Below are 13315 nucleotides of genomic sequence, written 5' to 3'. Positions count from 1 at the left end.
GGCAGCAGCGGGAGGCCCCATTAGCTATAGTGGTACCTCAGGTTAAGAACAGTTTCAGGTTAATAATGGACCTCCAGAACGAATTAAGTTCTTAACCTGAGGTAAAGGTACCCCTGCCCGTACGGGCCAGTCTTGCCAGACTCTAGGGTTGTGCGCCCATCTCACTCTATAGGCCGGGGGGCCAGCGCTGTCCGCAGACACTTCCGGGTCACATGGCCAGCGTGACAAGCTGCATCTGGCGAGCCAGCGCAGCACACGGAACGCCGTTTACCTTCCCGCTAGTAAGCGGTCCCTATTTATCTACTTGCACCCGGGGGTGCTTTCGAACTGCTAGGTTGGCAGGCGCTGGGACCGAGCAACGGGAGCGCACCCCGCCGCGGGGATTCGAACTGCCGACCTTTCGATCGGCAAGTCCTAGGCACTGAGGCTTTAACCCACAGCGCCACCCGCGTCCCTGAGGTACCACTGTATTTATTTAAATGTTTTGGCTTCTTCAGGACACTATGAGTTGGAGGGGAAAGGAGCCCTGATATTTGCAACAATTTAAAATGGTTCCTCCTCCTCCAAGTCACTTATAGTCTAAGTATTGACACTAAGCACTCTAGAATTGGTTAGCTTCCTTCCTTCCTTCCTTCCTTCCTTCCTTCCTTCCTTCCTTCCTTCCATCTTATAATGTATTATTTACATTGATGACTGATTAAAAAAAAGATCATCATCAACCAGTCCTCCATACTCTCATGAAGACCTTCTTCTGCCCCTCCCTGGGAACTGCAGATTTTATTTCCATGGAATCATAGAATTGTAGAGTTGGAAGGGTCCCTGAGGGTCATGAAGTCCAACCGGCTGCCATGCTGGGCTGCAATGCCCAATGTGGGGCTCTAACCCACAACCCTAAGATTAAGAGCCTCATGCTCTACCGACTAGGCATGTACACCAGACCAAGGCAAAGCACTAGAACCTGTTCAACTTTCCACTGCCTTTATCTTCAGCAAAAGCAGCCTGAGACTTTGCCTTCAGCTTGGATCCAAGTGTGTGTGTAAGTGTGCACTTAGGATGACTTTGGGATTTGGAAACTAGTTGATGGAGGTGTGTGTCTAACACTTGCTGTGTTTAGTTCTGAGGTTGCATTTGTGTTCATTCAAAATTCTATTAGTGTTTTACTAGGGCCAGATAATTTTGTTCAGGTGCGTTTTCCATTGATTTTGGCATTCTAAGCTGACTCTGTTTTAATTATCTGCTCTGTTGCTGCTTCACATTAGCATTTAATTGTTGATCATTTTATTGCATTTTGAATGATGTTAGCTACCCTAAGCACTACTTTGGTAAGCGGAAAGGGATAGTAGTAGTAGTAGTAGTAACTATTATTATTATTATTATTTGCTGGTATTGTTATTTTATTGGAATTATTTTTATATTTCAGATCTAAGTGTACCAGGAAGCTCTATGCAGGAATTCTTTCTTAAAACAGGAGAGCTATTGCTTTTAAGATGTCGTGGTATATCTGGTGATTATAACTTTGGAATGAAGTGGTATTCTGAAAGCAAGCAATTGATTCAGGTACCAAGAGGAACCCATTTTCCTGTCAGCACTTACTGTAGCCTTATATTAAAAATACTAACTTTAAAATCCCCTGTGTATCTCTTGTACCTGTGTAGCTGTTCAGAAATCTTACTGCTTTCCAAGTGTCTCAAAGGTTCAGGACCACAGTCAGGGAGATTTCCCACACTTCCAACACTTCCCAGTGCCTCTTACCAAAATGCCTGCTTGCTAATGGCATTTTGAAGACTCTTGCCTAACTCTGGTTCTGAAAGAAGCCCCATATTAATGTCGTAATATATTTTTTAAAATACTGAGTTGGAGCCAGACTTTTGATTCAACTGAAAAGCTTATGAGACCTACATTAGTTGTGACTCGCTAAATTCCTATTGATTTCAGCAGTTCTGAAGCTTTGCACAGCTCCACACCACAAATGAATGTCACCATCTCTTAAATACTAACTTTTATTTTTTTAAAAAATAGGGCATGTCACTCGAAGGAAGGAAGAATTTGAACTCCAAGAGGGTTAAGACGCAATATGCATTTGTTTTCCCAATGAAAACACAGAGTCACAGACATTTTAACTGCTCGTCCAAAGAACTTGCTGCAAATAAGAGTGCTTTGGTTACAGTTTTAGGTAAGTCGTCTGACATATAAAATGTTTGCATAGGAACATAGAAAGCTGCTACCTGTTCACCATGTCTACATCCCATTGAATTTAATGGGGCTTACTCCAGGGTGAGGTTACTATTGCAGCCTTAGATGGTTTATAAAATAAATGCACAGATACACACATAGCAGCTTCCACACCCTTTGTGCCTGTTTCACGTGTGCCTGTTTCACTGCATTTCCTATGATGGAATTTACAACATGAGAATGATGTATAGTCCAGGATATTTTGTTTTTATTTTATGTGTTAATGGCATTTATATGTTACCCAATAAGAGTGTTTTCTGGCTAGCGTGCAAATAATACAATATTAAAATTAAAAAAAAAACTCATATAAAAATCCCAGCATTAAAAATCAGCACAAGAATTTCAGCCGCAGAGAGTTAAATAGCATCAACGAATAAATATTTGCTGGTCCAGATTGGCTGAGAATCTTTTAGTGCCTTAGCAATACTTGTCTGATTTCAAGTCCTCTGAGAAGGAACTAGTGGGACGCGGGTGGCGCTGTGGGTAAAACCACAGAGCCTAAGACTTGCCGATCGTATGGTCGGCGGTTCGAATCCCCACGGTGGGGTGAGCTCCCATCTTTCGGTCCCAGCTCCTGCCCACCTAGCAGTTCGAAAGCACCTTTAAAGTGCAAGTAGATAAATAGGTACCGCTTTACAGCGGGAAGGTAAATGGCGTTCCGTGTGCTGCGCTGGTGCAGGCTCGCCAGAGCAGCGATGTCACACTGGCCACGTGACCCGGAAGTGTCTGCGGACAGCGCTGGCTCCCGGCCTCTAGAGTGAGATGAGCGCACAACCCTAGAGTCTGTCAAGACTGGCCCGTACGGGCAGGGGTACCTTTACCTTTACCTTTAAGAAGGAACTGTGTTGCTCTGACAGAGCAAGTTGCTTGGCACTGAATTAATATTCTGTTGAGGAATTAAGCACCTATCTTGCGACCTATCAAGTGTTTGTTGCTTCTCAGGGTGAAAATTATTGTGCATCAAGGCTAAGGATGCGGGGGGAGGGGCAGAATTCGATACAGTTCACATTTAAAGGTGAATCTACCCGATTCTCACTTTCTGAAACAAAATGAGAACCAAAACCCAGTCACCCTTCAAAAATCACGCTTCTCCAAATCTTGTGATCCAGTTCTCTAGCCAAGTAATAAGTACAAAAATGCATACACTGGGGCAAAGTGTACCTAGAAATGCATGTTTCTGTACAATGACGGACCAAATCTGGACAATGACGGACCCAAATGCATTATCCCGGGGGGGGGGGATATGCTTTGCAAAAATGCATGCAAATGTGCATGTTAGGAGAAATTCATTAAATAAATTACAAACTGATAAGGAAATGTGAAGAACTGAAACTGACAGAAAGGAAAATTGACAGATTCCTCCCCTCCCCTCCCTTCCCCTCTCCCCCCCAAAAGGTGAATTTTGACATTTAAAGCAATGTCAAGGGTCAGGCTGTGTGAAGGACCATCTCCTCTTGTGTGAATCTGCCCATCTGATGAGATTGCCTTTTGCTCCCCTCTTACCTGTGCCATTTCAATTTGAAGCAAGATTGGTGGCAAAACGTGAGAGGGCTTTTTCTTACCACATCCATGCCATACACGTAATGCACATGGCTTGCCCCAAAGAACCCTGGGAGGTGTATGTTTCCCCAACAGTGCTACAATTCCCAGCACCCACAACAAACTATGGTTCCCAGTATTCTTTGGTGGTAGTAAGGTGCTTTAAATATGCTTTAAATGTATGGTGTAGATGTGACTTCTCTGGTGGGGCCCTGCATATGCCCCAATAATTCAGGTTATCTTCCTCTTCATTCCTTTTCTGTTGGTAATTGAAAACCATCCTTTTAAAACAAGCTTTTGATTCCGTTCCTGCCGCATGTGTTGATAAGCTACTGTCAGTTTTTGGGTTTTGGCTTTTTTCTGGAGTTTTTTGCATCGTTAATTTGTATTTTGAGGATCGGATTATTGTTGCTTTTAGCTTCCTTTTTTTATTTGTAAGCTGCTTTGAGCAACTCCTTTGCGGAAGGGAAGTGCAGGGTATTAAGTTATTTCCGAAAACGTTTTCATTTTATATAAAAATATCACAACATCATTTTGATATATCTTTCAACAGATAAGGGTTTTATCAATTTCACCAACACAAAGGAAGATTTTGAAGCGGATGTGGCGGAAAAGTTGTGCCTTGAAGTCACACTAATAGCGTATCCATCAATTAGATGTATATGGATGTCTTCCCAAATGTCATTTCCTTGTATACAGACTTACACAGATGTTTACAGGTAATTAACTTTCTTTGAATGTGCTTCTGTTGTGTGTAAAGACTTGCAGCCACTATTTTCTGCACCCTTCTGAGTCAACAGGTTTAGAATCGATCCGTGTATTTCTTTCCCATGTTTTGTATTGCCACAATCTCTGGTTAGATAAAAAGGTGATTGAAAAAGACCCTTAATGGTTCTTGTTTTAGCCAAAAATGCACTGCAATCCACCCCCCTGCTCTGCTCACCATCTCATGTTGCACATTGTATTTCTTCGTTTCTTCAGAGTCAATGCAGCAGAAAACTCAGGACATATATAAACCACCATCAATGGTGTCTGCAGGAGGCCTTCAGTCTTGCAGTGATCAATTGGCCATATAAGGGATGAGAGGATCTTTTCATTATTCTAGTCTCAAGCTGTATATATCTTGCTTTAGTACCCCCATCCCACCCACCCAAGAATCAATTGACCCGTTTTGTGTACTTGCAAGAGCACACATCCATTGATTGCTACTCTGAGGCAACCACGAGGAGGCACTATTATTATTATTATTATTATTATTATTATTATTATTATTATTATTATTTATACCACCCTTCTTCCAAAGATCACAGGCCAGTTCACAACATAAAAATACAAAATGAGAACACAAAATACATAATAAAACAAAAACAAATCAATACCCCCCCAAGCACATTTAAAGGAATGTTAACCAGTCGAAGGTCTCGTTATACATAAACGCTTTTGCCTGGCACCTAAAGATTTATAACAAAGGCTGTGCTTGCTCTGTACTGGATCCAAACCTGTGACTAATGTGTGTAAATCCATGGCAGGGCATCTTCTTTGGATGCAGAAAGGTCCTGGTCCAATCTCCAGCATCTCCAGGTAGGGCTACCTGTTGGGCTCTGTCTGAAACCCTGGAGAGCTGCTGAAAGTCAGTGCAGACAGTGCTGAGCTCGGTGGACCAATGGTCTGATTCAGTATAAGGTAGCTTCCTAAATACTATTCAAAGAACAATACGGATATTCACTGTGATGGTTGTACTGTCTCCCATCTTCAATTATAAATCCATAGGCACAGCACAGACCACCTGAGTGAAGCTCGCAAACTACTGGTGGTTCACAGACCACAGTTTGAGAGCCCATGGTCTACAATGATTGGCCAAATCCCTATAGGGTTTCAGGAAAGGGGTCTTCTCCTAGCCCTCCCTGGAGATGCCAAGGATTGAATCTATGCAAATTTTCTGAGCCCTCCGAGCACAGATCTTCTGGGATGGGGGAGAGAAGCCATTTCCCTACTCAGTTGCCCACTGCAGTTCTTCCCAATGGATAAAAGAGGACCTACGGTATGTCTTTTCCCTCCTAGGGAGAAAAGTGGCTAGGAAGGGAGGGGAGATGCCAAGCAGATCAATAGTTGCTCTCCCTCTCCAGTTCTCTGCTCTGCTTGAAGCCAAATGGAAAGTAAATTTCCACACAGCACTCTCTTTTTGGGCTTTTGATTTCAAGCCACACCACAATGACTCCCACCCACCTACAACTTCCTCTAAGCTTTTCCAGAAAATGTTCTTAGTGCCCTTTGGTTTTTCTGTTCCCGCTTTGTAAAATAGAAGGTATCTCTCCACTCACTTTCACTTCCCCAGAATTAAACCAAAAACGTATCAATGTCTATTGCAAGCCTTCCTTTATTTTCAAGCAGGCTGGCTGAAACTCCTGCACTGAATCGGTCTCATGAAACTGAAATTCATGCAGAAATGCTACTTGATTCCCTACATTTTATTACCCTTTTGCGTATACAGTGGTACCTCGGGTTACATACGCTTCAGGTTACAGACTCCGCCAACCCAGAAATAGTGCTTCAGGTTAAGAACTTTGCTTCAGGATGAGAACAGAAATCGTGCTCCGGCAGCACAGTGGCAGCAGGAGGCCCCATTAGCTAAAGTGGTGCTTCAGGTTAAGAACAGTTTCAGGTTAAGTACAGACCTCCGGAACGAATTAAGTACTTAACCCGAGGTACCACTGTACTAGCCATTTGTTACATCAGAGCCCAATTATATGTCACATCAGCCTTCCGCAACCTTCAGATGTTGGACTACAACTGCCACCATCCTATACTGGCAGGGGATGAGGAGTTTTGTAGTCTGAAACATCTGCAGGGCACAGGGGAGGGTAAAGTTGCCTTCCGTCAGTCACACTTTTCTATTTTTAAAAAGGAGCTTGCTTCAATTGGCCACTTTTATTTTGAACTGCAAAGGAAGAGGGTGGGTGGGAGAGTTTTGAGACTAGTGGGTGGGTGGGTGAGAGGGGAGAGGAATTTGGAGGTTGCCATATTGGCGTCTTATGTAAGATGAAAATCACGAGTCACTGAGATCCGTTTCCCAAAGACTCCCTGCTTGAAACCCTGCAGAGCTGCTGCCAGTTTGTGTAAACAGTACTGAGCTAATTGGAGCAGTGATCTGACTTGGTATAAGACAGCATCCTATGTTCCTAAATCACTGGCAACATTTGTTAAGCACAATTTTTGAAATATTTAATACAATTAACTAACATGTTAAGGTATCTGTATTTGGGTTCTGTCTGTTCTGCACTGAAACTGAGTAGTATTATATGTCTTCTTTCTCTTCCTCTGTAAAGTACAAAACAGCTATTTATAAAATATGACACAGGGTGAGGTTCCGTAGCAGTGCCCAAAGTTGCCGGATAAGAAAACATAAACACTGCCACATTGGTCCTTAAGCATCACTCACCACCGGCAACAGAGGGACATTTCTCCCTGTTTGTTGTTGTTTTCCAGGATGTCTGTAACATACTTAGATTTATTTCTGGTCCATTACAGAAATGAATGATGCTGTTGCAGGATACACTGAGTAGCTGAAGGAGGGGTTTCCCCGTCACTGAGCGCATAGATGTCATTTGTGCAGAATGTTTTTAAAATGTTGCCTTTCTAAAGGATGCTTTGCAGTCTTATTTTTGCCCATCTGTCCAAGGCAGCCCTTCCACAGCCAGATTTCTTTTCCAGAGTTGAGAGGAACAGATTCCTCTGGTACTGTTGTGTGCTTAAACACTATTTTTGAAGCAGCAGGTATACAATTATATATACAGCCATTCTTCCCTGGGAATCGTGGCTGTGATAGGGAGGTGATCTCTGGCAGGCACCTTCCAAAGCCAGCTTTCCCTTGCTTCAAATGGAATCATGCACGAAGGTTTCAGAACCAGCTTTTCAGAGCTCACTCCATGGCAGAGAAAGGCATCTGGTAAGGGCACTTTCAAAGGGCTTTCAATATGTAACATTGCTGCTGCAGTTGCTGAGGAACACAGAGCTCCCTATATGTTGTTGGAACCCTGACCATTGGACCACCCTCTAAGAACAAGAGGCTGGACCTGGTGGGCCTTGGGCCTGATCCTACAGGGCTCTTTGCAGTGGCAGACCTACATTTATGGGGTCCTGAAGCTTGGACAGTCATGGGGCTCCCTTCACAAGCAGCAACAAGGTCAGGGTAACCACTGTTATCTTCCTCCATGGCAGATCACTACATCCTAACATCTGTGCTATTGACTCTCAAACTTTAAAATATATACAAAAAAATATAGACAACAAAAAATTAATCAATTTGAGTCGGGCAACGCAAATTGGGTCTACTAGACCCAACATTTTTAAGCAATGTAGACCAAAGTCACCTCTGGGGCTTCATTAGTTTCATCTTTGACCTGTCCCTGCTTCTTTGTATGTTCTTATGCTGGCCGGGGCTGGTGAGAGCTAGACTGAAACCAAGATATTGAGGATCACAGGGTCCCCTGCCCTATCTTTGCCCCAGAAGTACTGTGTGGTTGTTCTTACTGGACTAGAAAACCCCTAACCTTAGTAGAATGGGCACTGATTCCAAAGGAATTTCTTCTGTTAGTTGAGGCAGTAGCTGGTGGCATGGTGGAGTGGAGTCACCTACTGTACCTGACCTCCTGGCAGATGAGTTGTTGCTGCTTACAGGGAGGAGAGGGGAAAGGACAATGTTGTGGGGAGTGCAGCACAGTGCAAATGTACCACAGAGCCAATCTAGTGCTCCTACTCTTGCATATTCACTGTGCCCCCCTCCTTCTCCTTCCGATAAGCAGCAGTGACTCACCGGCAGGTAAATGTCCCTGCCCTACCATGCTGTCTGCTACTGAGTTGATGAACCTCTTTCCAGAACTAATGCCTTCCAGGTGAGGGCACCATTCCTATTCATGGAAGAGGGCACCGATGTAGCTTGGCCACGATGCTATATTGGGTTCTCATTCTTTGATAGTTGCCTGGTTTGGTTTAAAAACAACAACAACCTTTTAAATCGCAAATGCATATGGATGCATGCTTGGGTGACTCTTCCTTCCTTCCTTCCTTTGTGAAACAGCATCTCTTCAAAATTATGTGACCATAAGGACAAACCAGGGGAATATGTGTTCTACGCAGAAAATGACGATTTGTCTGTGAGCAGGACATTAAAACTCTACGTGAAAAGTGAGTTTAAAGAGGGAGGGAGAGAACAGATTGGAAATGCTTGCCTCCATGCTGCTGTTGCTTGTTTGTTCTTCTTCTTGTGAGGGTTGGGAGACAAATGCAATTCAGTTTGCATTTAAAGCTAAACCCACCTTATTCTCACTTCCTGAAAGAAAAAACACAGCCATCCTCTGAAATTTGCACTTTCTCTGAATTTTGCAATGCCATTCTCCAACCACGTAATGTGTACAAAAATGCATTATGCAGGTTAAAATGTGAAAATAACAACAACAACAAGTGCACTGCGTTATTGGAAATTGCTCTGCAAAAATGTGAATACTTAACCAACTACAGTTCCCAAGATTTTCAGAGGAAGAGAGCATGGTGGCCATTTTGGAGTTCATCTCCACTTTCAGGCTGAGAGCCAGCATTTGTCTGCAGACAGCTTTTTTGGGTCATGTGGTCAGCATGTCTAAACCGCTTCTGGTGCACAGAACACGGTGACGAGTGCCAGAGCACATGGAAACACTGTTCACCTTCCTGCTGCAGAGGTACCTATTTATCTACTTGTGCTGGTATGCTGTTGAACTGCTAGGTTGGCAGAAGTTGGGATAGAGCAATGGGAGCTCACCCCGTTGTGCGGATTCAAACTGCCAACCTTACGATCGGCAAGCCCAAGAAGCTTGCTGGTTTAGACCACAGCGCCACCCGTGTCCTGCAGGTCATGTATTTATGGGGAGGCTCAAAGTATAGGGAGTCTTGTTCTGATGAAGTTCAGGAATTCTTGTTCTAAAGTGCTCTGTGCTGTTTTGCTGTATCTTTTGCAGGGAAACCTGTTTTAAAAATGTACAAGACATCAACTCAGATTTCTTGCGCCGCTGAGAGCAGGCCTGCAGCATCTTGGGTCTGGAGACAGTGTCGGGACGAGAAAACAAAGTAAATAAAGATGTTGATGGCCTTTTCCATGGATGTTAGCGGCTGCATTTTTAAAAGCAGCTGAGATGCTGTGGTGTGGTTTAAGATTCTGCAAGAAGTTCTGTTTGCGGCACCAGCAAAGATCCCTTTCATCCAAGCTCCCCATTTACCTGTGCTATACCTGATATCATATATGGTTTCCCACCCTTGTTCCAGCCCATAGTATGTTTATCTAAACACATCTGTTAAATACAAATGATCTGTGAGCTAAAAAAGCTAAGTGATCAGCTTCTCCATTCCTACACAGCTACTGAAAGAATATTAAGATATATGAAGCACGCACATCTGATGATGCCCTTGCCTCGGGTAAACAATGAAAACTGTAAATGGCTCTCTTCTCCCCACAGTTGCACAGAAATCGCAGGTGGAATATCAAACAACACATATGACGGAAATACCTTTGGTTTCCAGATTGTAAACAGCACTTTAGATCTATCGGAAGTAGAAGACAGATTTTACGTAGAGTGCTGTGCCAACAATTCGGTGGGCTTTGACTGTGAAACAAGCTTAATTGAGAAAGGTATTGTACGGAGGTGCCTGTAAAGATGGATTTGGCAGTCTGTGTAAGGAGGAATAGTCAATGTGGTACCCTCCAGATGTTTTAGAATTGCAACTCCCATTAGCTTCAGCCAGAATGGTGAATGGATGATGGGAACTGTAGCCCAATAACATCTGTGACATGTTGTGGAAAAGGGGAGAGGTTTGCACTTTCTCAGGCAATTGGCAAGAATTGCTTATATGCAACAGCTGGATTTTAGAGTCCCAAAGAGATCTGCCCCCATGGAACTTTGAACAAACTATGCATTTTTACTAACCTGACTTTGAACTTCAGTTGAGTTTTCAAGACCCAAGTCCTTTGCCTCTGATCCCATGATGTGCTGGAACCATGGGAATGCCACCTTTGGGTTGCTGAGTTGTATCTTGTCTCCCCACCATTTTCTTATTGTGCTATGCCTTCGTGGTAAACCCTAAGACAAGTCACAGTTTGCATTTTACAAGTGGGAAACTGAGACTAGAAGATAGTGGTTAGACCAAGGCATCTCAGTGATGCCACAGAAGTGGTGGGTGGGACTCACTTAAACCTGGATCTCTTAAATTTAAATATAAATGATTGTTCATCTGGGAACACACTGACCTCTAAAGAATAATACTGTGCTCACCAAAAAAAGGAAGCACGACATTTATGTCTCATTTATGGGTATTGTGTGGTGGTTTGTTTTAATGTTGCTATTGGCTTGTTTCTATGAATGACTCCAACATCCTTCTATTTGCTCTGTGGGAGCCACGTTATAATGCAAAGCATGGGTTCCATGCTAAATTCCATGGTATGTAAAAATATATTAAATGTTTGTAACTTCAGAGATGAGTCCTGTGGCACCCTGAAGACCAACATCTCTATTGCGGCATGAGCTTTTGTAGATAAGACTATGTTTCTGTGCAAAGTCATTTTATCTTTAATGATACAATGAAGTGCTTAACAATCCACCTCTCTTCAAATTACAGGAGAACATCCCCTGTCCGATAATGTTGCATTATATGCAACTGCTGGATTCTGCTTTTCGGTCATTGCTGTGTTGTGTGTCTTAATTTGCCAAAACTACAAAAAGGTAACAGCTGAACCCAATGTCTGTCTTTTTCACTTTGCTCTGTTACCTTGAATGTCCTTTTCACTATTCCTCTTTTCCCATTCCCTGTAGCAATCGAGGTACAAAAGCCAGCTGCAGATGATACAGATGGTTGGACCTTCCTCTAACGAATACATCTACGTGGATTTCAGCGAGGTCGAGTATGAGCTCAAGTGGGAGTTTCCCAGGGAAAATCTGGAATTTGGTGAGTTTGGTGGCACTCATCGTAAGATTAGCAAACACATCACCAAAGTGCAAGATGAGGAGGACATGTTCATTTCCCTTTTTCTTGTAGGGCAAGAACTTGGTTCCGGTGCTTTTGGGAAAGTGGTGAATGCCACGGCATATGGAATTAGTGAAACGGGAGTGTCTGTCCAGGTCGCAGTCAAGATGCTAAAAGGTAGTCTATCCATGTATATTGTAATGCAGGGATGAGGAATCTGTGGCCCTCCAAATGTCCTTGGACTCCTTTATAACTGACTACTGGTTGTGTTTGCTGGAGAGGATGGGAGCTGGAGTCACAGAATCGTAGAATTTTAGTGTTGGAAGGGACCCCAAGGGTCATCCAGCCCAACCCCCTGCAATGCAGGAATCTCAACTAAAGCATCCAGGACAGATGGCCATCCAACCTCTGCTTAAAAACCTCCAAGGAAGGAGAGTCCACAACCTCTCCTCTGTCTAACAATTCTCACTGTCAGAAAGTTTTTCCGTATGTTTAGTTGAAATCTCCTTTCTTGTAACTTGAAGCCATTGGTTCAAGTCCTACCCTCCAGAGCAGGAGAAAACAAGCATGCTCCCTCCTCCATGTGACAGCCTTTGAGATATTTGAAGATGGCTATCATATCATATCTCCTCTCAGTCTCCTCTTTTCTAGGTTAAACATACCCATCAACTGCATGTGTGTGTGTGTGTGTGTGTGTATAAATTCTCCCTCTCTCCATTTTATCCTCACGACAACCCAGTAAGGTAGACTAAGGGTTTGTGACGGGCCCAAGGTCACCCAATGAGTTTGCTGGCTGAGTGGGGATTTGAACTCTGCTCTCCCAGGTCCTAGCCTAGCAGTCTAACCACTACACCACACTGGCTCTCATGTGGAGGACCAAACGTTTCACACTCCTGCTGTAAAGGCTGTAACCTGTTCTTGATTTGGAGGGGGGAGCCTATCTTCAATTTGGTGTCTGGGGTGCTTTTGTGGAAGCACGATCAAGGCAGAGCAGGCCAACCCAACCGCCATTCACAGTGAAGAGGCGACGCAAGGTGACAAGGGTCATTTGGTCGCTTGGTTTGACATCAGTTCCATCTACTATGTACAGACAAATTGCTCAGGCTGAGGAAACAGAATCTAGGGATTTAGAAAGGTCAAGTGAAACTCCTGTTGGTGCCCTGCCTTACATCGCCTGGCAACTGCTGAGTCAGCAAGCTGCAGGATCTACTTCTGACCCAGCTGCATTGGCGACACCCAAGCGGAGCAGATCCCTGGCAAACAGCTCCCTCTTCTGACAACTTGCTGTGGTGGCACAGAGAGAAAAGCACTTGAGTCAGACTCTGAAAGGTGCCCAATCCTGTAGTGAGCCCTTGCATGAGTGCTTAACTGTGCTTAATGTGCTGGTCCCAGGGGTAACCCAAGAAACGCAGTCCAGGTCCAGTCCAGAATCCAAAGGTTCCACTAGGAGTTAGTCCGACAGGGCCAAGGCAGGACATGAGGCAGGAAACCAGGCAAGGACAGGTACAGGATCTCAGGCAGGATCTGGCAATCAGCAATGTTGCTCCCACAAACTGGG

General features: G+C 44.0%; 1 protein-coding gene across 1 annotated transcript in view; it reads left to right on the top strand.

Moving 5' to 3' along the window:
- The window catches only part of FLT3 (fms related receptor tyrosine kinase 3), a 53438-nt gene that overhangs the window by 25163 nt on the left and 14960 nt on the right, over window positions 1-13315 (top strand). The window contains exons 7-15 of the mRNA XM_053385951.1: window positions 1421-1557; window positions 2020-2173; window positions 4325-4490; window positions 8849-8955; window positions 9762-9870; window positions 10257-10429; window positions 11413-11516; window positions 11607-11739; window positions 11830-11934. Of these exons, the coding sequence (XP_053241926.1) occupies window positions 1421-1557; window positions 2020-2173; window positions 4325-4490; window positions 8849-8955; window positions 9762-9870; window positions 10257-10429; window positions 11413-11516; window positions 11607-11739; window positions 11830-11934 (1188 nt within the window). The remainder of the gene's footprint in view (window positions 1-1420; window positions 1558-2019; window positions 2174-4324; window positions 4491-8848; window positions 8956-9761; window positions 9871-10256; window positions 10430-11412; window positions 11517-11606; window positions 11740-11829; window positions 11935-13315) is intronic.

This window comes from Podarcis raffonei, chromosome 4 (assembly GCF_027172205.1).
Source record: "Podarcis raffonei isolate rPodRaf1 chromosome 4, rPodRaf1.pri, whole genome shotgun sequence".
Lineage (NCBI taxonomy): Eukaryota > Metazoa > Chordata > Lepidosauria > Squamata > Lacertidae > Podarcis > Podarcis raffonei.
The sequence above is the reverse complement of the archived record's forward strand: the minus strand, read 5'-3'. Positions and strand labels throughout refer to the sequence as shown.